This window comes from Ailuropoda melanoleuca, chromosome 7, assembly GCF_002007445.2.
Source record: "Ailuropoda melanoleuca isolate Jingjing chromosome 7, ASM200744v2, whole genome shotgun sequence".
In the NCBI taxonomy this organism is placed as follows: domain Eukaryota; kingdom Metazoa; phylum Chordata; class Mammalia; order Carnivora; family Ursidae; genus Ailuropoda; species Ailuropoda melanoleuca.
The window spans coordinates 130,199,337-130,225,206 of NC_048224.1; the positions used below are offsets into that span (position 1 = coordinate 130,199,337).

The 25,870-nt window shown below is 35.7% G+C and overlaps 1 protein-coding gene across 6 annotated transcripts in view; it reads left to right on the forward strand.

The window, feature by feature from the left end:
* PCCA (propionyl-CoA carboxylase subunit alpha) overlaps window positions 1–25,870 on the forward strand; it is a 390,617-nt gene that overhangs the window by 131,015 nt on the left and 233,732 nt on the right. For 5 of the 6 annotated variants that reach the window (XR_004626797.1, XR_004626798.1, XR_004626800.1 and 2 more), the window contains exons 9-10: window positions 19,874–19,952; window positions 24,637–24,739. Coding sequence is in view for 1 of the 6 variants with exons in the window: in XM_034665428.1 (XP_034521319.1) it covers window positions 19,874–19,952; window positions 24,637–24,739 (182 nt within the window). In the remaining 5 variants the exon portion in view is untranslated. Of the gene's footprint in view, window positions 1–19,873; window positions 19,953–22,927; window positions 22,947–24,636; window positions 24,740–25,870 lie in introns of those variants that run through there. The other variant, XR_004626801.1, reaches the window with a different exon arrangement.

Genomic DNA, 25,870 nt, shown 5'->3' on the forward strand with positions numbered 1-25,870 from the left:
TTGGATACAACGTATTAAAGTTAGAGACATGGAAGATTAAAGATTTCCTGTTTGACAAGGCCCTTTAAATTTTTACCTTTTCTTAAGATCTTAAACATCAACTTTTAATAATCTAGCTAGGAAAGAGAATGTGAGAAATCGAACTGAATATTCTAAATTGGAGTAAAATGTAAACTGAAGGACATCTTAATGACTGTTTTACTTGACTGTTTTAGGTACAGTTATACTGGGGCAGGGCTTAATCAACTTTTTATTTTAAAAAATATTCCTATTGCTCGTGACGACGATTCTATTTTCAGTGTCTGCTAATTAAAAAAATGTGTGAAGGCATATTGGTATCAGGGATTAGTAACGCTATTGAATAACTTTAGAATTGTATTAATCAAATTAGTATTTGTATACGTTTGACAGAACTTTGTAGGGTATGTGAGAGAAATCAGACAATGCTTGGCAGTCAGGAAATCTCAGCATCTTAGCATTCCTCCTTGGGTAGGGCCAAACTTTTCAGCATCCCACATTAACATTTCTTTAGTCCTGTTTTCTCATTAAGATAGATGATTTAGATTATTTTATTCACTGGGAGAGCATTTGATTTGGCAAAATTTACATAGTTGTGATGTGTGTGTGTGTATACGTCTTATTTCTGAAAATAACCAATTGAGTTAGTAAATACATTCTTTACAATAGGCTCAGCCTAGCTTAACAGTTCTTCAGTGATCTGGAAAGTTGTTTGGTTTGTTGGGTCCTTGTTTCTTGTTGGGTCTGGCTAAATCATTTTGGTTTGGCTCATGGTTAAATGTGTTTTGTTGTTCATTTGTTTTGCAAACATTGCTGCTACTGATGTAGATTTGGACTTAAGACCAGGTCTTAGGAAATCTTATTTTATCTGACTACAACATCCCGTCCTAATCATTTCTTCAGACATATCAACATTTTCAAAAAGCATTTCAGTACTTCACAGGGAGATTTACTAGATTGCTGAATAAGTTGGACTACATGGAACTGTTCTGTGGTTTATTCTTTGAGAAAATCAAAAGCATCTCTCTGAGATTTGAAATCACTGGCATTCCTCACAGCCTAAGAGGCATGGAGCGGACCTGCTGGCTTTTGAGGAGACTTTTTTCTGAAGTGATTTCATTGTATTCTATTGTATACTCTTAGATTTAAAAAGTCATCTTTCTGGTTCTAGTTTAGATAGTATTGTTAGTAACTCCGTAATATTATTAGCACAATAGTATCTACATAAAAAGGACAGAATATTTGGAGGAATTTAGAGAAACGAAAGGGGTTAGAAGAAAATCTTGAGTTACACTGACATGCTATGTTTCGAATTACGAGTCTTCAACTCTTGAGCATTTCCTTTGTATAAATGGCAGGCTGCAGATTGCTTGCTTTTATGTCTTGTCTTTTACCTTTTTTTTTTTTCTCGAAATAATCTGTGACCTTTAAAATAATCAGTTAATCATAATGGGACTCTGAACAGTTCTCATCACTTGGCTTTCCTCCCTTAATATTTGAATGCTGTGCTTTACTCCCCTTTGAGCTTACTCCTGAGGTTACCTAATTCGATCTCAGGCTCTTTTCTTTATATTGAGGCATAACCTTTATGACTCCTTCCTCTTTCCTAACTTCTAATTCTTCTCCAATTATGCCTTCTCATTTCTGAAATAAATGATCGTAATCATGGCTGTTAAGTGTAAGAGTGCTAGTGTTTTGCTTATGCTGGAAGAAAGGGAAGCCATAAAACTTGAGGTGAAATAAAACATAATAAAGAACCAGGGTCATCAGCTTTATAAAGCATTTGGAATTTCTCTGAAAACCCTTCTGAATCACCACGGAAACCTCCCATAAAACCTTTTCACTCAAGAGCCAGCTTCTAAAATAAATGAAATTACATGTTTTTAGTCTTTTGGTATTCTGTTTTGTTTGGTGATTCATCAGTTTTGTTTTCTACTAATTTTATTGAGATCTGTCACATTTAAACTACATTATGATTTTGATGGGCCTTTGTGAATTCATCTAAAGGTTGAATTAAACTTTGATTCCACAGGAGAATATGCGCCTGGTTCTAAACAACTGAATTATAAGCAAACCTTTGAACTTGTCCATTTATAGGTAGCAGATTGTCCATGTCATGTATACCTATTCACAGATTTCTCTGCTTTACTTCTTTCTGTGTTACGTGGAGAAAATAAATTGATCGTCTTTTCTGTGGTTCCATTCTCTCTTGTGTCTTTACTTTTCTTCTGGAAACTGGAATCTATGAGGCCAAAGGAGGAAGCTAACTGCCTTGAGCATTGATGAATTAGGTGTCTTTTACATAATAGTAGCTCTTGTTTATGGAGCAGTTTTTCCTTGTAGCAGGCACTTTGTGAATGTTATTTCTAATGCTAATTCTTGGGTTAATTATTTTCATTTACATTTAAGAAACTAAGGATTAGAAATGGTAAGTAATTTGCTCAAGGTCACAGGCCTTCTGAGTGGTGGGCCTGCTTTAAATTTAGGTTCATTTAGCTCCAAAGACTATCGATTTTTCATTATACTTTTGCTAAACTAATGGGATTAGAAGATGAGAGCTAAAATTTGAGTCACCACTTTGTGTAAGATACTATAAGGCACTTAAGCATGTTATATGTGGAATTAAAGAAACGGCCTCTTATCATTGACAGGGTGAGACTGTTAAGGCTTAATATGTTACTTTTGCATGCTTGTTTTTTGGTCTTCCTTGTCTTTCTCATTCTCACTCCTGATTTTTTCCTTTGACCTCTCTAAGTTTAGAGATATAGGGCTATTGATCCCCAGTTTATCTTTAACCTCAGACAACAGTAATCAGTGAGCTTGATTTGCATTAAAGTTTGATCTTTCTACTCCATCAAAGGTCCTCAATACAATCAAACCTAATTGATTGGTAAAAAAAGAAACTGTAGATCTAAAACCTGTCCTTTAACTTCCAGATTGTTCTGATTCTTTTCTTTTGCCCGTCTTTCTCAGAATCACAAATCATGCCTGATTTAAATAAAAAATTTTTTGATCCTCAGAGTCACCGTACTCTAAGCCTGCTTTACCCACTGTTTCTACATCTTGGCAAATGTCACTCGTTTACTCAGTGGCTAAAGCGAAAACCCAAGCTCTATCCTGGTGTTGTTGCTCTGTCATCCTATTGTCAATATATCAATAGATACTGTCAATCCTTCGTTCAAAATAACCTCCCATATTCATTACTCACTATCTTTACTACCAGTGCTTCCAAACTACCATTGTCTTTGTAGGGACTGTGACAATAGTTTCTCTACTTCTTTTCTTAAACACTTCAAAGTCATTCTTCACATAACTGTCAGTGTGATATTTTAAAACTCTAAGCAGTAAGGACACACCCCATCTCATCTCATACTATATCTGCCTTAAGCCCTCTAATGGCTTTTCCTTGCGCTTAGATAAAATCAAAATTCCTTCCCCTGACTACAACCCCCAAATGATTTGGCACCTGCCTTTCTCTCCAATCTGTTTTTATACTACTCCCTTCATTGCCTACTGTGCTTTAGTTACACTCTTTCTTGAATACACCAGACTTCAGAGTCTTAGAATAAGGTTTTTTGGGGAGGGGTGAAGGGGGGGATCTTGAATACTCTAGCTGTTATTTTTACGCAGATGGCTCCTTGTAGCCTTTCATATATTGGGTTACATGTCATTTCTTCAAAAGAAGATACTGATATTGCCACTCAGTCATTCTTCTTATAACCATATTCTCAATCTCGGGGTAGATGGTTTTCTTGTTCGTTAACTTTTTCCTCCATGTTATTTTGAAAAATTTCAATCAGATGACATTTTGGAAGAATTTTACAGTGTGTACCTATATTCCCATCACCAGGATTCCACTAATAATTTTTTGTAGATTTGCTTTATCACTTATCCCTTGTTAATCCATCTTGATTTTGGTGCATTTGGTAGTACAATTGCAGATATGTATCCCACTAAATACTTTAACATAGAAGTCATGAACTGAATTCAATATTTGTATACAATTTTGTTATTTTGAGGCAAAATTTATATACAGTAACAGGAACAAATCTTAATTCTGTCTTTGCTGATTTTGATATATGCATACATCTGTGTATCCTAAAATCTCACCGAGGTATTGGACATGACTGTCACCCCAGAGAATTCCCTCATGCTCCTTCCAACTCAGCCCTTACCATCTTCCCCAGGTCCAGAGTGAGCTGGTTCTAAATTTTTATACTAAAGATTCGATTTTTTAAAAATCGTGATAAAGTTTCAATACTATAAAAGTTAGTCTTTCAAAGTGTGCAGATCAGTGGTTTTTAGCATATTCACAATGTTTTGCACCCATCACCACTGTCTAATTCCAGTACGTTTTTATTACCTCCAAAAGAATTTCTGTACTCATTAGTAACATCCCTTCAGCCCTTGGCAACCACTTATTTGTTTTCTGCATCTATGAGTTTACCTATTCTGAATGTTTCATGAAAATGGCACTTTTTGTGCCTAGTTTCTTTCACTTAGAGTTGTTTTCAAAGTTCATCCATGTTTTACCATGTATCAGGGCTTCCTTCCTTTTTATGACTGAGTTGTATTCTGTTGCATGTGTATACCACTTTGTGTTTACCCACTCACCTGTGGATGAACAGTTGGGTCATTTCCTCCTCTGATTATTGCACATAGTACTGCTTTGAACATACATCTACGTGCATTAATTCTACGCCCTTAATTCTTTTTTTTTTTTTTAAAGATTTTATTTATTTATTTGACAGAGATAGAGACAGCCAGTGAGAGAGGGAACGCAAGCAGGGGGAGTGGGAGAGGAAGAAGCAGGCTCATAGCAGAGGAGCCTGATGTGGGGGCTCGATCCCATAACGCTGGGATCACGCCCTGAGCCGAAGGCAGACGCCCAACCGCTGTGCCACCCAGGCGCCCCCTGCCCTTAATTCTTTGGGGGTGTATACCTAGTTGTGGCATTGCTGGGTTGTACGGTAATTCCATATTTAACTTTTGGCGACACTGCCATACTGTTTTCCACAGTGGCTGGACTGTTTTACGTTCCTACCAGCCATGTTCCAGTTTCTTCACATCTTCACCAGCATTTGTTATGTTCAGTTCTTTTTTTTTTTTTTTAATATGGCCATCCCAGTGTGTGTGAAATGATAATCTCACTATGCCAGATATTGACAAAATGGATAAAAAACACAATCCAACTCTATGCTGTTGACAAGAAACTCACTTAGATCCAGAGACAGAAATAGATTGAAAGTGAAAGGATGGAAAAAGATATCCCATGCAAATAGTAACCAAAAAAGAACTGGGGTGGATATACTAATATCAGACAAAATAGACTGTGAGTCTAAAACTGTTGCAAGAGACAAAGACATTATGTACTGATTATTATAAACATATGTGCACCAAACAGCAAAGATTCCAAAATATGTGAAGTAAACATTGACAGAATTGAAAGGAGAAATTGAGAGTTCTACAATAATAGTTGGAGACTATATTACCACACTTTAAGTAGTGGATAGAACATCTACAGAGAGGATCAGTAAGGAAATAGAGATCTTGAACAACACTATAAATCAATTAGACCTTATATTTAGAACACTCTGCCCAACGATAGAAAAATACACCTTATTCTCAAGTATCTATTAAAAGGAAGAGTGACTGACTGAATGATTGAGTAAAAAAAAATTTTAAGGGAAAGGAAAAAATAATATCAAACCAAAACAGGTATCTTATAAAGTATGTTCCGTGTCTTGCAATGTTCCCAGGACTTAGTTCAAAATGGAAATCTCTCCCTGCCCCTTTCATGGAATTATCTTGATGGATTGCTTTTCTCTTAAAATAACATGAGATTCCCTGCATTAAACAGATTGTATTTCTCTTTGGAAATGATTGTTTTATGTTCATTTAGTTACTGTTTTGTAGATAGTTGACCATGTCGGTTAGTTTCCTTTGTATTTTTGGTACTTAAGACAATGCTTATCACATAGTATATATTCAGGAAGTGGTTATTCAGTGAATGAATCCAAATGGAAATGTGTTTATCAGTATACAAGTGAATTAAATAATTACGCATTTAAAAATTTTTTCCACAATATTTATAGACTGTAATTTGACAGTAATTTTCTCATTCCTTTTCCCTTAATCTTCAATTTTGTAATGGAGATACCTGGGAAGAACAGGAATATTAAGTAAACTATGATAAACTCTCAACAAATAGACAATTAAAAAATAATCTAAGATTATTCAAGTAAGTTTAGTATGTGCGTGTTAATGACTGCTCAGCAATTCTTGTAGGTTGTTCTTGGATTCATTAGACTGGGCTGATGGAAGCTTTTAGGAATCTAAGATTCGGATGTATGAGATTATGTGACTGAGCCTTATTGCCTTCTCACTTGTCTCTGATGGAGACATCTTACATTCTTTGCAAGATAGGCTCTCCTGTGTCTTTTCTTTCCTTCCTCCCTCCCCCTTTCCCTCCCTACACCCAGTGTGGGGCTCAGACTTAAAACCCTGAGATCAAGAGTCTTACGTTCTGCCCACTGAGCCAGCCAGGTGTCCCCTTCCATTTGTTTCTGTTTGATACCAGTCTTCAGACTTCCTTGGCCTGTGCCTCTGATGAGTGTGTAGGGGCTATGGTCATCCTTTCTTCTCCACCTTGGCTGTTTTCCTTTGCCTGTTCTTCCCATCTTCCTTTTGACATGGCATTACATTAAAAAAGTTGCTCATATTTTTTTATAAATAAGAACAAATTGTTCATACTTAAGAGGGATAAAAATACTTGGCTAAACCACCAAATCTTTTATTTCCTCTATTTCATGCTGCTTAGAAAATTCTTCACACATGGTATACGACTGTGTGGTTGAAGATATATTGAAGAAACCTTTGAAAAAATATTACAATGTAGACCTTCTTCACAATATCACATTGTGTTAATTTATTTTCCAGTTTGGTCCTCAGTAGAAGATATGTTTCATGTGCTAAGTAGATTTAATAAGAAATGCTTACGGAAAAGTTATGTTGAAGAGAATAGTGTTAAAGCATTCTTCGTGAAATCCATTAAAAAGTGAGGCATTTTACTTTGCTGTTTTCCACTGATGAAGTAATGTGGTCAGGATGATAATCCGTGGGAGAAGAAAACATGAGTTCTGTATCCCCTCTCTTCTTTTTCCCCCCACTGTCATTTAGGGTACTTATTTATATTTTCTTTTATTATTGCAGCATACACGTTTTGGGTTTAAGCATGATTTTACAAATTCTCTCTCTGTATTTTTACCATATTCGTTCCCACTGTCATTTGTTTTTCTCAGTCCTTAATCACCTTTTGTTTTATTGTTGTTCTTTCTTGCATTCTTTTTCTTTTTTCTATCCTATTGCAAAAGGCTCTGCATAATGTTCTGACAATAATGTAAAAACATGGAGCCTTTGGTTTTTGTTGGGAAACTTCCTGTTTGTGAACTTCTTTTGCTCTAATCTATCAATACGTTGAAATGTGCTTGATTTCTGTTTCCTGGAGTGGAGTTAAGGATCTAATTTTTTATTTGCCTGAGTAGAGATAAATGGGTAGACAAGACCCCAAGATCAAGAGTCTCATGCTCTACCATCTGAGCCAGGCACCCCAGATTTCTTTTAGGATTTTTGACTCATGTTTCTTAGGAATGTATTTTAAAATAACTGAAAAATTTCTAGTTTTTATTTTATTAATTTCTAAATTGCTTTCAATTAATTTGTAAATTGATCATGAATATGGTCTTTTTTTAGAATCTTTCTGACTTGAGAATTTTATGGCCAAAGAGTAAGTCACTTTACAACTTACATGTGTGCCTGAAAAGAATGTATATTCTCAAATTATTGTATGCTATGTTTTATAGATAACCAATAGGTCAAACCTACCTATTAGGATGTTTTAATCTTCTAGTGACTTTTCTACTACTTGATAAATTTTTGAAAGAGTGGATTTCCCAATTCTTCCTTGCTTGTTAGGTTTTGCCTCTGTATATTCTTAAGGTAACTTAATAGGTAATGTAACAGTGTAACGTGTCTTCTTGGCTAATTTTACTTTTAATCAAGTGTAGTGAATTTTGGCTTTTAAACCTAATTTTATATAATGATAATATGTCTAAACCAGCTTATTTTGGTTCTTTTCCTTGTATGTTCCTACAACTTTCAATCAACAAGTGAACCATTGTTTTAGGTGGATGTCTTGTAAGTATATGGACTGGCACTATTCAAAGTGGCAGTGTCCTTTAACCACAGAGTGTAGTCCATGTACATTTATTGTATTTATTACTATATTTTGATTTATTTTAATTGTCTGCTTTTTATTTTTGTTCCTCTTCTGAATTCTATTTCCTCTCCTTTCTTGACTTCTTTTTGATGATGATGATGACTTAAAAAATTTCTCTTGTTCTGTTTTATTCCATTTTCCCCTCCACCTCTCTCCACTGTGATGGAAATTTTACACTCTTGTTTCTATTATTTTAGTGTTTACTATAGAAATTTCAACTTTGGAGATATTCCTTCGGGTGTCCTTTATTCTCCTATATTAAACTTTATTAAAGTTCGCTTATCTTAAATTTCAGGCTAAAATTTATTCTCCTGCCAAAGAAATACTGTAATGCTGTTTACCCTTTGTATGCTTTTTTAATATTTTATTTCCTTATTTATTTACTTCACTAATGAGACATTATAGTCTCATGTAATTATCCATTGTTTATTTAGCTTTACCCAAATGCTTATTTTCTTGGCTCACTGTTCCTTTCATCCCTGATTCTTTGTTTTTCCTGGAATTTACTCTTTAGAAGAAGTACGGCTAGTTAACTCAGTTTTTTTCGCATGAGCTGTCTATTTTTCATTCTTTCTTGAAAAATAGTTTTCCTGAATATGCAAATCTAGATTGATAATTAGTCCTCTATCAGCAAAGTGTTGGAATGTTTGTACTGTGTTATGTACTATTGAAGAGATAGCTCTAATTTTTGCTACTTTGTAGGCAGTCTGTTCTTTTGTCTGCTTCATAAAATCATTTTTATTGATATACACTTTATGAAGAATAAAATCTAGCTATTTTAAGTGTATAGTCTAGTGAATTTTCATAAATGTAACCACAATTAAGATACAGAGCATTTCTATCCTGTTTGAAAATGTCCCTTCCCCCATTTTACATTTCCACTAGCAGCATTTGAGAGTTCCTGTTATTCAAGCAAAACATTAACATTGCTTGTCTTTTTAGTTTGTTATTCTAATCGATGTGTAGTTTTAATTCGTTGTGATATAAAATTGTATTTCCTTAATACCAAATAATGTTGAGCATATTTTCACGTGGTTAATGCTATCACATTCATTAATCTTCTTTTGTAAACTGTCTTTTTTAAATTTTCACTCCCCCTTAAATTATTAAAAGACTTAATTATTTTTTTTAGCACAGTTTTAGATTTACCGAATTATTGAATAGTTTGTTAAGTAAATGAAGTTCTATATACACCCCCAACTAGTGCTCTCTACAGCTTTACCAGTGTTCACACTTCATGTTAGTGTGGCACATTTGTTACAGTTAATAAACCAATATTGATACATTATTAACTATAGTCCACAGTTTACATTAAGTTTCCCTCTTTGTATTGTATAGTTCTATGTGTTTTGACAAATGCATAATGGCATGTATCTACCGTTATAGTTTCATGCAAAATAGTTTGCCCTGTGCTTCACCTTTTCAGCCCTCCTTTCCCTACCCCCACAACCTTTGGCACACACTGCTTACTACACTCTATGCTTTTGCCTTTTCCAGAATGTCATATAGGTAGAATCATACAGTGTGTAGCCTTTTCACATGGACTTTTTTCACTTAGCTGTATACACTTAAAAGTTCCTTCATGTCTTTTTGTGGCTTGATAGCTCATTTTAAAAAACTGTTGTATAATATTCCGTTGGATGGTTATACAACAGATTGTTTATCCATTCACCTTTTGAAAGATACCTTGGTTGTTTCTAGTTCTTGGCAATCATTAACAAAGTTGCTGTCAACATTTTTGTGGGTAGGTTTTGTGTGGCCATACATTTTCAACTCAGTTCGATAAATACCTAGGAGTAGGACTGTTGGGGCCTAGGGTAAGATTATTTTGCATTTCCATCAGCGGTGAATAAACATTCCTGTTGCTCTCCTGTTTCTCTGCATCTTCAATAGCTTTTGCTATTGTGAATGTTTTGGAAAATTAGCCATTCTAATAAGTGTATAGTAGTATCATGTTTTAATTTGCATTTCCCTGAAGACAAAGATGTTGGGCATCTTTTCATATGCTTATTTGCCATCTTGTATCTTCTTTATAGAGGTGTCTCTTCAAATCTTTTACTGATTTTTTAATTGGGTTTTCTTAGTGTTGAGTTTTAAGAGCTCTATCTTAAATACCGTTGTTCTTTATCAGATATGTATTTTGCTAAAGTTTTCTCTTAGTCTGTGACTTGTGCCTACATTCTCTTAAGTGTTTTTTGTTTTTGGTTTGGCAGAGAAATGTTTAATTTTAATAAAGCTTAATTATCAGTGTTTTTCTTTTATGGATCATGCTTTTGGTATTGTATCTGAAAACTAATGTCAAACCCAAAGTAATCTAAATTTTCTCCTATTCATCTTGTAGCACTCTTGCTGTTTTTACATTCAGGTCTAAGATCCACTGAGTTAATTTTTAAGGATTGTGTGTGGATTCACTTTTTTTGTGTATGAATGTCCAGTTCTAGCACCACTTGTTGAAGAGATCATCCTTTCTCTGTTGAATTGCTTTTGTGCCTTTGTCAGAGATCGTTGACTATACTTGTGTGTGTCTATTTTTAGTCCCTCTATTCTATTCCATTGATTAATTTCTCTGCTCTTTTACCAATACCATACTTACTGTAGCTTTATAAATAAGTATTAAAGTTGGGTAATACCAATCTTTTGAAATTGTTACTCTCCTCTAACATTAGCTATTCTGGGTCTTTTGCTTTTCTATATAAATGTTAAAATCAGTTTGTTGATATCCACAAAATAACTTGCTGGGATTTTGATTGGGATTGGATTGCATCTGTAGGTCAGGTTGAGGAAGATAGGTATCCTACACATGGATATTTCTCCATTTATTTAGATCTTCCTTAATTTCATAGTTTTCTTCATATGGATACTATATATATTTTGTTAGATTTATGCCTGAGGGTTTTTGTTTTGTTTTGTTTTGTTTTGGGGGGGTGTGTGTTAATGTAAATGGTATTCGTTTTTAATTTTAAAGGTGAAGTTTTCATTGCTGGTACATAAGAATGCAGTCACCTTTTGTATGTTGACTTTGTATCCTGCAACCTTGTTATAATCCACTTATTAGTTTTGGGTGTTTTGGATGGTGGTGGTTGTTGATTCTTTGAGGTCTTCATTATAGAAATCATATTACCTGCTAATCATATTCACTATAGAAGTCATATTATCTTCATTATAGAAATCATATTACCTTCCCTGTGTGTTTACCTTTTTCTTGTCTTATTGCATAAAATAGAACTTGTATAGGATGTTGAATAGGAGTGGTAAGAGGAGACATCCTTACCTTGTTCGTGATCTTACAGGGAAAGCATCTAGGTTCTCACCATTAAGTATAAGGTTAGGTGTAGGGTTTTTGTAGATTTCTTTATGAAGTTTAATAACTTTCCTTCTGTTTATAGTTTGCTGAGCTCTATGGGTATTGGATTTTGTCAAATGCTTTTTCTCCATCTGCTGATAATGGTCATGTCATATTTTTTCTTCTTTAGCCTGTTGATGTGATGGATTACATTAACTGCTTTTTGAGTATTGAACTAACCTTGCATACTGGGAATAAATCTCGCTTGGTCATATTAGAATTCTTTTTATATGTTGTTGGATTTTTTTCCTTTCAGTTATTTTTATACCTGGGAATTCAAATTTTAATTTTTTTAATATTTTCTATTTCTCTCACCATGATTTTTTCATTATTAGAAAAAAAATTTTTTTTAAAGATTTTATTTATTTATTTGACAGAGAGAGAGAGACAGCCAGTGAGAGAGGGAACACAAGCAGGGGGAGTGGGAGAGGAAGAAGCAGGCTTCCAGCGGAGGAGCCTGATGTGGGACTCCATCCCAGAACGCCGGGACCACGCCCCGAGCTGAAGGCAGATGCTTAACGACTATGCCACCCAGGCGCCTCTAAAATTTTTTTTAAAGATTGATTTATTTTAGAGAGAGCGTGCATGCAAAAGCAGAGGGATGGGCAAAGGGAGAGGGAGAGAGAATCCTGAAGCAGACTCCCTGCTGAACGTGGATTGTGCGGTGGGGCTAATGAGATCATGACCTGAGCCGAAATCAAGAGTGAGCCGCTTAACCAACTAAGCCAGCTAGGTGTTCCAGAAAAAAATTTTTTTCTTGAAGTATACTTGATAATTTTTTCTTGAAATCCTTTCCCATACTTATAATATTTGTAATAGCTGTAATTTATAATAGGTGTTTTAAGGTTCTTCATTTCTGGGTTTGTTTCTGTTGACTGTTTTCTTCCTGAGGTAGATTACATTTTACCTCTCTCTTCACATGTCTCTCTTTCTTTCTCTCTCTCTTTTTTAAAGTAATTGCTATGCCCGATGTGGGGCTCAAACTCATGATCCTAAGATAGAGAATCACATGCTCTCTGGGCTGAGGCATCCCTCTTCACGTGATCTTAATTTTATTTTTTTAAGACTTATTTATTTGAGAAAGAGAGAGCATGCGTGAGAGTGAGCACCGTGGGGGGTGGGGTATAGGATGGGGGGAGAAAGGCAGGGGGAGAGGGAAAGAGTCTTAGACTCCCCATGGAGCCCAAGGTGGGGCTCCATCTCATGACCGTGAGATCACAACCTGAGCCGACCTGAGCTGAAACCAAGAGTTGTTGCTTGACTGACTGTGCCACCCAGGCACCCCCATGTGTCTCTTATTTTTGATTGAATTGTAAACATTATGAATGTTATATTGTGTGTTTGGATTTTGTTATCTTTGGGTAAAAGGTGTTAAGGTTTATTTTGTTTGATAGGTCAGTTAACTTATGTTCATATTAATATGTTTTAGGCTTTTTCTTTTTCTTTTCTTTTCTTTTCTTTTTTCTTTTTTTCTTTTTTAAAGTTTTCTTGGCTGAAGTCAAGCATAGCCTTACCTGGTACTGTGAGTCAACAAGTATATGTTGGGCCATCTCTCTGTACCTTCCATGCTTTCTATCCTTGAGTTCATAATTTCTGTTTCATTAAACAGCTACGGTATCTTGGTACAATGTAAACTCTTAATGTTTTAGGTAGGTGAGAGAACTGATCTTATATATATATTTGAAGAATTCCAGTGACGGCAGTATATTTTAAGGGGACCAACTGTAGTGATAGGGAGTTGTGTTTGGAGGCTACTGCAGGCATCCTGTGATGAGGTAGGTGATGGCAGTTTGTGTAAGTGCTGTGGTCATGGAGATAAAGAATAGTGAAGAAATTGGATTTTTTTTTTTTTAAGATTTTATTTATTTATGTGACAGAGAGACAGCCAGCGAGAGAGGGAACACAGCAGGGGAGCGGGAGAGGAAGAAACAGGCTCCCAGCAAAGGAGCCTGATGTGGGACCCGATCCCGGAACGCCAGGATCACACCCTGAGCCTAAGGCAGACACTTAATGACTGCGCTACCCAGGCGCCCTAAGAAATTGGATTTTTTAATAAAGACTTTATAACTTACATACTATTCAACAGTTACAGTCCTAGATATATACTCCAGGAACTCTTACACAGGGTTCCAAGCAACATATTCAATAATATTCATGGAAGCATTGTATGTATAAATCTGAATGTCTGTTCATAGTAGAATGGATAATGCTTCAGTATGTTAATACAGTGAAATATATTACAGTAGTAAAAATAAATCATTTATAACTAGTGAAATTATGAATTAGTACATTTACTTAGTAAGCACCGTCTTGGATTCTCTTCTCCAGGCACTCTTTTTTTTTTTTTTAAAGATTTTATTTATTTATTTGACAGAGATAGAGACAGCCAGCGAGAGAGGGAACACAAGCAGGGGGAGTGGGAGAGGAAGAAGCAGGCTCATAGTGGAAGAGCCTGATGTGGGGCTCGATCCCACAATGCCAGGATCACGCCCAGAGCCGAAGGCAGACGCTTAACCGCTGTGCCACCCAGGCACCCCATTCTTCAGGCACTCTTAGTCACTGGAGAAACAACAGTGAGCAGAGGCAAAAGGTTGTCATCATTTTTTAAAACTCATTTTGCTACAAAAAGTGTAAGAATTATATAAAGCAAGAGTCATTCATGTTTATTATTCTTTTTAGGTTTAATATTATTTGTGCATAGGATATTCACAGTTTCCACATGTCGATCTATAGATCATTTGCTAATTATAAACACAAAATGGCATATTTTTCATGAGGAAATTTAATGGGCACCATCTTAAGTAATCAAACTTCATCAGGAAATGGACAAATGGACTTCTTTTTTCTTTTTTTTCTTTCTGATGTCATATAAGAATTGGGGTACAACATCAGTTATGTAGTATTTATTTTTTTTTTTAAATTCTGAATCTAATAACAAGGAAGCAGTCAGGTAAATTCAAATTATGGAATACTGTTTGCAATAGCCACCTTGGATTTTTCAAAAATATCACTTTCATGAAGACACCCCCCCACACACACATACACACAAACTCCAAACCAAAATGGTAAGTGAACTATTTTACGTTAAAGGAGAAAAAAGGAATCTTAACAAATGCGATGCGTAATACTTGATTTCCCTGTAATTTCCCTGTAACTTTTATCTAGAGATTTACTTCCTGGCTGTCTGGGGATCCCTCTCCCCCCGCCACCCCCCAGGTTCTTTTGTTCTCTCTTCCGAGGTTCCATTATCAGATCCTGTTCTGTCCATTTGGAGGACTGTCCTACTCTCTAAAATAGCTTTCATTTTCTTTTAACTTGGAACCTTTCTTTTGGGAAATAAAGGCCTTGCAATTATAAGCGTTTTCCAACTTTTTAAAAGAAGATGGGAGGCACTTGGGTGGCTCAATCGGTTGGGCATCTGACTTGATTTCTGCTCAGGTCATGATCTCAGGGTCCTGGGGTCTAGCCCTGCATCAGACTCCTCGCTCAGTGGGGAGTCTGCTGGAGATCTTTCTCTCCCTCTCCGTCTGCCCCTCCCCACTGCGCTCACACATTCTCTCTCACTTTCTCAAATCTTAAAAAAAAAAAAAAGAAAAAAAATTCATACTTTTTGAAGAGATTTCTGATTTGCACCACCAAATTAGGAATAGGACATTTCCCAAGAAATACTTCACTTTTTTTTTTTTTTGGTTGTTATTCTTTGCCTCTGTCAGTCATTAAATTCTGTGAAATCTTAATTCAAGAAACCATAGCTGAGAAACTACATAAAATTCTTTATTTTATGACTATTACATCATTAAGGTATCATTTATTTTATCAGCTTTATGTTACCAGGTTATGCTGCCATGTGTAGGGACAGGTTTTGCTTGAAGCGGGGAGATTATTGTGTCTTGTAGGGGGCAACATGGTGCTATTAGTTGATCAAAAAAAATTGTTCCTTTAGACCTGTAGTCCATAACAAAATGAGAAAGTGTGGAAGCTCCTAGACTCTTCCTTCCTTTCCTTATCGTCCATATCCAAACTATCAACAAGTCCTGTTGACTCTACCTCTAAAGCAGTCAGCCTTTGTCTCTTTCTTCCAGTTGAGTCCCGATCACAGTGGGCTCTCCCTTGGAACACTGCAAAAGCTTCACTCAAGAACCCACCTTTGCCCTTCTACAATTCAGACCTTGCAAAGTAGCCAAAGGGACCTTCAAAAACCCAACAATAGGTTGCTGCCCTCTCCTGTATAACTTTCCAACTCATTCCTTCTGTCAGGAGAGTTCCTCCCTCACTGGTTTTCAGAAGGCTGGCTCGAGCTCATTCAGGCCTCACTTTTGGTATCTGTTTTATCAGAGAAGCCTTCATGGAAAAGTAACCCTAATCACCCCCAATTACATCCTTTTGTTGTCTTCATTGTAGTACTCCTCACCGTCTTGCGTGTTGTATGTATATTAATGCACACATGCGTACTGTACGCATACGCATATTCAGGTGCATGTGTACTCACACATCATTCTCCAGTAGATGGTAAGTGCCAGAGAGCAGAGAACTTTCTCAATTGTTCATTTTGTATCCCCCAGAGCCGATCAGTACTTGGCACATATAGTGTTTACTGAATGTATATTTTTGAGTTGAGGAACGAAAACTTGGTGGAAAGTTAAAAAGAAAGAGGATTGCTGCTTTACGGTGGAAAATAAGACCTGCTGATTGCTGGGGGGACAGGAGGCCAGACCTGTCCTTGAGGTTTGAGGACAGAAATGTAGGAATAGTGCTTTGGTAACCTGAGTTTCTGTATTTTCTTAAATATTTAATTTTTTTCTCATGTAGTATTTAGTCGGTTTCTTTTTGGAAGCAGTGGATGGAAGGGAAACAAAGCCTGGAGACTCCCTGCATGTTGGAATGTTAGCAGGAGCACCACATGAATCTTTGGTCTGGGTGGTGAGGTCAGGTAGTGGGAGTAGGCATCCAGTGAGAGGATGAGAAGCTTGAGGAAGAACTTGCCAACACCACTAGGACCTGAGGTATCTTTTTTAAAAGTGATCTTTTCATACCAAGAGATTTTCTCCTTTTAAAAAACTTGAGAATTTTGTTTTGTTTGTTATGAGGAAGGTTGTTCTGTTTCAAACCTCTGGCAACTGAAGAACAGAAAATTAAAGAACTGCATCATAGACAAAAGCCAAACACAGGACTAAGTACTCCGGTGGATAATATAATAAATTGGGACAGAACGTTAGTGGAAATCTTGTGTCTAGACCAGATAAAGTGAAAGAGTGGTGATAGGCAACAAGTTGATTATTTCGGATTTTCCCAGGATGTCAAAAAAATTTTGGCTGAATCTTTTTTACCTTTTTCCAACAGTTCGTGGCACCCCGTGATTTATCCCACTTAGAGTTGCAGAGATACAATAAGAAAGTAGGGATGAGGAACTGGGCTTATTTATTTATTTATTTTTTAAAAGATTTTATTGATTTGACAGAGCGAGAGAGCGCACAAGCAGGAGGAGTGGGAGAGGGAGAAGCAGGGTCCCTGATGAGCAGGGAGCCCGATGCAGGGCTCTATCCCAGCACCTTGGTATCGTGACCCAAGCTGAAGGCAGACGCTTAACTGACTGAGCCACCCAGGTGCCCCTGATAATTATTTAACATGATCTGTGTGGAATATTCTTTCCCCTCTTCAAATGGCGAGGCCTAGTTTCCTGCATGGCGTGGTGACAACATAAAAATACGTTTTATCTGAAATTGAATAACTGACTTGGCATAAGAAGTAAGTAGAAAACCTTAGCTTTATATTATTTCCAATTTGGTTTAGAAATTAGGTTTAGTTGGTGACTATAATATTACTAGCTTATGCCGGTTTCTTCCTCGCTCCCGATTGTGTTATATTTGGCTTGTTTCGTCAGGGAAACTTGTCTTTCTGGGTTATATGTATTGATGGGTCTAATGCTATATTGCCTCCTTTTGGCAGGACCATTTTGTAAATTGCCTTATTACACACTGCCCTGTTGCCTAGCAACATCTCACCTTTTCTAAACATAATAATTTCTCATTGACAGATTACTTTTTTGTGTTTTGTTTCTCCATCTAGTTTCTTGTGACCAAGGACAATTTCCCAGTTGTATTTTGAACCTCTCAAATCACTGTGTAGTCCAGCGTCTGTAGTAAATAAAATGAGATTAATGCTGGAATCAGAATAACTGCAAATTTCCTAATCCCCAGAGGGAACTGAAAACAGAGATAAGGAATGTAGATATTGGACCTCTTGTGGTTTCCTGTTTCCTGTTTATATGGATAAGTAGTCTTGGATGGTGAATTGATATAACATTTTTTTTTCTTGTGGCGTATCGATCCATTTGTTTAAATTTTTTTTGTAAAAAACATTTTCTCAGGCATGCCAGTTTCTAATTTTTATATATTATTTTTTCACTGCTCCAAAACAGGCTAATTCTTCTTTAATGAGTTCAATCTGATTCCTTTATGTGACAATCATTGTGAGGCTACAGCATTGCAGGAGACAATACTCTTCTCTTCACTCTCACGCAGGATCTTTGGCATGCAAAAGTGAGAAGCATACTTTCTCAATTTATATTTTAATTCTCTTTTTCTTCTGCCATCCCATGGATATTCTCCAGCTGGATTGTTTCAATCATTTTTTTTTTAAGCCAATTCCTGATATTCCTGACTAAAATGTTCAAATCCTGCTCATCCTTCGTGGCCTCATGTAAACGGCCCTTGCTGTAATATGCTTTCCTTAATCCCTTTTCTCTTACCTTCCTATGATACTTTTCTCTTCTGAATTTCCAGTGATAGAATTACTGGGGCATTTTTCCCTTTTTCTTCCTAGATTTTAAGGCTCCCAATGTGAAAAAAGTATGTTAATCTTTCTTCTCACTGAACTTAATGTTGCTTTTAAAATCCTGTCCCACATAAACATAACCAACATCAGAATTTTAAAAATTGAATTAATCATGAAACAGAAAGCAAGTGCCATTTTAACTCACTGGAAGTTCAGAGTGATATTTTGTGGTTTACGGGTCGAAGGTCTATGGCATTTGGCCCTCTCTTCCTTTTCCTCTAAGATCCTGTAGTTGTAGTGAAGTGCTGTTAGAGCATCGCAGGCCGGGAAGAGTCTTTTAAGCACTCACTCATCTTTTTCTTCAGAAGAGATCATAAACAAGTGTCTCAGACATGGGTGTATCCACCTTGTTTTCAGAAAACCTCTAAGCAAGGAGATTTTTACAGCTTTTCTTGATAAATTGGTATAGGTGGCTCAAGCTGTCAAAATTTTTACTTTATAATAATTAAATACTTATTAACAATTTTTTATGATTTCACTTTCTCTTATAAAACTTTAGCTGGAGATGTCAGTTGTTGGGGCCTTATTTTGTGCTTTCATCTTACTTGCTAGTGTACATGTTCCCTGTTGGATGAGTGGAAATAGTGCAGTAGCTCTTCACGGATAACAGCGAGTCCTGGAGCTTCCGTTTCCGCCCATAATACAATAACCGTGTGACTTGATTTCCCCCCAAATCATTGTGTCAGTTCTGATAAAAGCTGTAGGGGTTCTCTGTGACTTCTCAGATGAAAATGCCTCAAATACCTGTAAATCATTACCTTTGGAAAAGGGAATTTTTGCTATGCATGCAAACAGCACTTTTGGGGAATATTGTGTGTGTGTGTGTGTGTGTTTCCTTAATATTATATAAAAGTTGCTTCTCATCTTTGCTTAGTTAATACTTTACTTCCTTTTTTTTTTTTTAAGATTTTATTTATTTATTTGACAGAGATAGAGACAGCCAGTGAGAGAGGGAACACAAGCAGGGAGTGGGAGAGGAAGAAGCAGGCTCATAGCACAGGAGCCTGATGTGGGGCTTGATCCCAGAACGCTGGGATCACGCCATGAGCCAAAGGCAGACGCTTAACGACTGCGCCCACCCAGGCGCCCCTATCTACTTCCATTTTTGGATTCCATTGTCAAATAACTTATTTATGTTTCCTTAGCTTTTTATTTCATTACTGGGGAAAATATTATATTTATTGATACAGATAGGCCTTTTCTTTTAAAATGATCGCACTCTCATCTTTAAAATATATATGAGATCATTACACTGGTGTTATTTTCCTGATTTTAGAGAAAGGAACTTTTAAATAAATTAGTTATTGTCTTCTGCGTTATTGAACATGTGGTCAGTTGTCATGTTCATGCATCCAGATGATCAAAGTCTGAACTTCTGTCTAATTCTTCCCTGCTGTTAGGCTACCCTGTCATGATCAAGGCCTCAGCAGGTGGTGGTGGGAAAGGCATGCGAATCGCCTGGGATGATGAAGAGACCAGGTGAGGTGCTGTCCAAAATATACTTTTGATGAAAATTGCAGTTACTAGAGTTTTATTAAACTGACAAGTAAACAGATACCAAAAGTGTAATGGAATAATTACAATAACCATCTCATTTTTACCCTTTTAGATGGGAAAACAATGGAAATTAATGCTGAATACTTCCTTGTTTATATTTTGATGATGATTTGTTACAGAAAGGTTTTTTACTTTCCTAGGCATTAACAAAGGATTGTCTTTTTGTTTTTACAGTGAGTTTTTTAAAATTATGGGCATGATTCTATTTTCTAGGCAGAGGCTACTGACATTTGATGTATCTTCTGAATGTGGTCAGAGATTTGAAGCAAACACATTTAAAGGCAGTCATGATTTCATTTGTTTATGTATTACTCAGTACGCTCCTGCTTTCCATTGTTTGTCTATAAAGATAGTGAACTACTTTGATAATTTTTTACTGTAGAATGTACTACCTTTTGAATTCGAAACTACTAAATGTCCTTTATATACAGTGCACTCTGTTGTAAATGTAGACCACTTTCTTTTAGTATACCAGTTTCAGAAATGAAACTTAACTTTTAAAACAATTTAAAAGACCCAATGCATTGTTAACATCATGGTGATTAAAAAATCATTTTTTGAAAAACTCCCTAGTATAAACAGGTTTTAGGGGATTCTATTTAGGTTTGCGTTTTTATTGATTTTCAGGTTTGACAGAAGAGATTTTTGTCTTTTTTTTTTTTTTTTGGAGGGTTGGAGAGGACAAAAAAATGACTTAATTATTTTGTTATGTTGCCTTTCGGTGCCCTTTATCTACCCGGAAATAATGTGGTCTTCCAGATGGTTCTGCTTTCTCCCTTTCCTTTGCTTTTCCTTTCCTCCCCATTCCCCCAAATCTCTTAAATATAGAAATCCAGAGCAGTTGGTATGAAAGTTGTCCAGTACAAACCTAATTCAGAAATTAGGTTCTCAAGTGAACAAGTAAGGTAAAAATTTCCTTGAGGCAATACATTACCCTTTAAAATCTTTTGGGAAGACACCAGGTTGCAGACTTGCACAGATGGTTTTATCTCTAAAAGAAATTGTCTCAGAACACCATTGTTTCTTCGGTTGAGCATCAGAGAAAGTAATCGGTTGTGTTGTGGGGTGATGAGAGATGACATATACTGCTCTTTAAACCCCAGTCTGAGTGACACTGGTACCAGAGACTGACTGCAAGAACTAACTCAATATTTGTTGAGAACCTGTGTGACAGGCACTGTTTTAGTAGCATTCTTGGAATACATCAACTAACAAAAACAGACAAAATAATTCTTTATTATGAGGTTTATGCACTAGATCACAAGTTCTTAACCTTTGAGTTCCCAGTCCCATAAAATTCAGAGGAGATTTATGCATCTGAATGAGAGGAAAAAAAGGACCTATTTCTTTCGCTCGCCTCTAACTGGGATTTAGTGTTTCCTCCAGTGTAGGCAACGAACTACAAGAGTAGTATTCGGAACTTCCTACCACTATGGAAATCATATATCTTCAACAACTGTTATGTGGTAATATATCTCTAACAGTGATTATTAGTTTTGTTGTTGGAACTTTTTATGAGTAAAGAAACCCCATACATTATATCCGAAATTTGTTCTTAGAAAATATTTTGAATCCTATATTTCAATATAATTTGTTTTCTGTGCAATCTTTTGCATTTTCCTTTTTTGCGCTTTAAGCCTTATTTTGAGAAGAGGTTCATACGCTGCATGATTAGGCAAAAGAGATTTATAGTGTAAACACATGGAATGGGAGATAGCACTGTGACCATCTTTGGGAAAAAACGATCTGCTGTAGCGTCTGGGTAGGAAAGAATGACATAATAAGGATATTAAACACAACTTAATGGTTTTGCAAGAGATGTGCATTTTACAAACTTTTTCTCATTGTGTGGCCCCTTTTGTGTGGCACTTACATAGCAATTAAGCTTTAGCAATTATTTTTCATTGTTCTTGGGATCTCAGATTTCTTCTCCTTCATTTCTCTAGGGCTTACTGTTAGCAACATACTTTATGGTGAAGATTAATCTTCAGCTTCTTGGCATTGAGATTTGCTGTGCTGTTAACCAATGGATTTTAATGCGGCATTCAGTATTTTCAGAAATACTGTATCTATGTCTATAGATATATATCTATAGTATTTCAGAAATACTATATCTATATCTATTCATATAGGGGACATCTTTTTTTGGGTAAATAACCCTTTAAGTGGCACATTGATTCAAAATATGTTAATAAAATTAATAAAATACATTTCTATCTAAAATATTGTTCTCAATTTGATAAAAGAATGATACTATTTGATTTAATGATACATGCTCCTCATTTAAAAAAGTTGCTCTATATCCCCTGTTACTTTGGAAGAATCTAAACTACAGAAAAATTGAGAGAATAGTACAGAAAACGCTCAATAGTTTTCTTCTAGAGTCACCAGTTGTTAATGTGCCACATTGTACATGCTCCTTCCTTTCTCCCTTCTTGGGTGGGGGGGGGGGTTTTTTTTTTTTTTTTTTTTCCCGGAAAACGAAAATTTTAGCCTTCTTTGGAAGGAAAACCACAGAACCATTAATTGCTTTATTATTTTATTCTGAGAAGTGTCTCCCTCTTGTAACATCTTTCCTAAGTATTTTCGGGGAAGTAGCATCTATGGCTTATCTTGGAATCTTCAGAACATCTGAAAGATTTTTTTTTAAAAATAGTGTTTGTTGTTACTGTGTATATATATATATATATATTTTTTTTTTAAAGATTTTATTTATCTATTCGACAGAGATAGAGACAGCCAGCGAGAGAGGGAACACAAGCAGGGGGAGTGGGAGAGGAAGAAGCAGGCTCATAGCAGAGGAGGCCTGATGTGGGGCTCGATCCCATAATGCCGGGATCACGCCCTGAGCCGAAGGCAGACGCCCAACCGCTCTGCCACCCAGGCGCCCCTGTTGTTACTGTATATTAAATCAAGGTGAGGATCATGAAGGTTGTTGAAAGTAGACTCCTATCTTCATATTAACCTCTGGCTTTCTTTTCCTTATCCTCATTTCAATGAAATATGGCACAATGGAAAATTGACCACGTTTACATTTTGGAATACCCCTGCTAGACTTTGGGTGCTTTGAGAGCAGTTTCTGCTTTATTTTTATATTCCTATTGCCTAAACATGCAGCGGGCATATGGTTTCATGATGAGTAAATATTTGTTGAATGAATGTGTAACTGAGCATGACAAATATTTTCAAAGTAGTTTTCTGTGAGCTCCAAAATATCCTGGTGATGCTTTCAAATGTGATAATTTATTTGGGTGATTTTGATTTTTTTTTCTAGCATTTTTCATTTAAATGCAAAATGAAAGCTCTTAGTCATTACAGCAGAGATAAACTGTAAAGTGCTTTGTTTTTTTCTTTGTGAATCATCATACCCCATCTATAAAAAAGTTGGCCCTATGGTACTGAAAACAATAGTTCATTGTGCTTTAGTTTCTTTGAGTCTCCAGAGATTAAAAACGCCATTCCCCTAAATCAAAGAACTAATAGAGGACTAAGAAAACCTGACAACCTTTTCCCTGAGAACTCTGAGAAACAGGAATTGTTGCAGTATGTTTTGAATTTATCTTCTGGTCATTTTTTACTTGCTGTGTTGTATTTTTTAAGCACAAAAACAAATGTGGTATTTATTTCTAATAATGCTAGATGGAGTGTTTGCAAATTAAAAGGTTGGAAGAATTTTAATGTTGTATTTAAGTATAGATATTTAATCTGAAGATTAAGAAACTATTAGTGACATGTAAAAAGAATTAGACTTTATATTCTGAATATATCAGTGAGTGGAGAATAATATGCTCAATTAGTTTTAGGTAAGCAAGTGTGCATTTTTAATAGACTGACCGAATGAGCCCATTTCATAGTGTATGACTTTAGTGAGCATATTTTAATTATAACAATTTAAATTATTAGAATTTGGGAATAAAATGTATAAAGCTATAATTATGTCCATATTTTTATTTTCAAAAGTTGTACTTTTTCTCTTTTACTCATTAATTTTTTAACAATTCCAAGATGATAAAATTATAATGATCTGTATGGGTATGTGAAGGGCAGTTACATTTAAGTGTGTGTATTTAAAATATCATTTAAAAATATCATAAAATGTTCTGGAAGGTCCTCCTCTTGTATGTTCATTTTCACTGAGTATTTTGCTGTAGTTTTGCCCCATTGTGCCATTGGCCAAGTTGGCCCTTTGCATTTTTGTGTGTACGTTCTGACTCTTGAGTCAAATGAATGTGCATTTTTAAATTTTTTTATTAATGGAATTAAGGTGTGTTAGGGTTGAGGAAGTGGAACTTTATATGATTTGTGTGGTTTATTAAAAAATATCTAATTTTTAGCAGTTGGTGAACTAAGTATTGGTATTCCTATTTCATTATAAAATCTAGGGTCAGGGAAGTTAAATCACTGACCCCAGATCACAAAGCCGGTGAGTGTAAGAGTTGTTGGTCAATGAAAGTCAATTTAGTTATTTGTGCATTAAGTGACTTTTTCTTTGCTTTGTTCATAAGTAAACCAAAATAAATATTTAATTGCTTTGTTTTCTTTTATTTGAGGGCTGTATTTATTTTGTTACTTTGATCACTCTCCCCTCCCCTTTTTTTTAAATTAGGGATGGTTTCAGATTTTCATCTCAAGAAGCTGCTTCTAGTTTTGGTGATGATAGACTACTAATAGAAAAATTTATTGATAACCCTCGTCACATAGAAATCCAGGTTGGTACATTTTAAGACTAATTTTCTAATAATTATTTCTAATTATTATGACTTTTAAAAAATATCATTTATTCCTATTGGAAACATATCCTTTCTTCCATTTAGAATGATTGTGAATTGTTCTGATATGCTTGAATATCTTCAAAATAGAGAATGTACATAAATTGATCGCTTCCCTTTGGAATCTGGTATATTTCTCATCAGAGTGCCAGGATGTTGGTCAACATAGGGAATGATATAAAAATCCTGCTATAGAAGGAAGCAGTCTCAAGCTGTCTAACTAAGCTAAATACATTGCACCTAGAGATTCATTCAGTCCCATTGTGAGACTGGGCCATGACAGGGCTTGCCTTTTTTTTTTTTTTTTTTTTAAGTGCTTCATCTGGACTCCTGTCATTTTAATTCACCAAATGGCTGCGTGGCTCACTGAGACAGGCATTCTTCTAGGAGCTGCTAGTATAGAGATGAATAAATAATTTCTTCTCCTCAGGTTAAGATTTTAATCTAACTGCTAAAGCTGTTGTGGGGGTATGGATTTCAGCAAGACAAAAAATTGGTTTTCTGAAATAACACACGGAAGTCAACGTCTCCTGAAGTTTTGATTTCTGTTAAGAATGTCTTCTGTTAAGAACATTATGGCTATGAATTGAATTAAAATTGATAAAATGTAAATATCAAATTTGAAATCATACTGAAGTTTAAGTATTGTCTTACTTATTTCAATGTGAATAGAGGGTCAGAAAACTAAAAAATAGGTTATTTGCTGCCCTTGCCTGTTCTGATGAGGTGTAATAAAAGTCCTAAATTCTATAATTGTGGTTTTTATTGAACCATCCTTGCATCCCTGGCATAAATTCCACGTGACCATGGTGAATGATTCTTTTAATGTATTGTCGAATGTGGGGGCCAACTTTGGATATGGTCTACCGCAACCCATTCTCCAGCCCCCAATGATCATGTGATCATGTCCTTCTGTAAATAGAATGTAAACATCTTCTTTGAAGACCAGAATCTTGTCTTCAAACTTGGTCCAGCTATAGATGAGACTTCTTGTATGTGGTTCCTTAAAAGCAGTTCCTCTAATGCAAAGACCTCTGTATTTGAAGCCTGCACATCAGACTTACAACGATG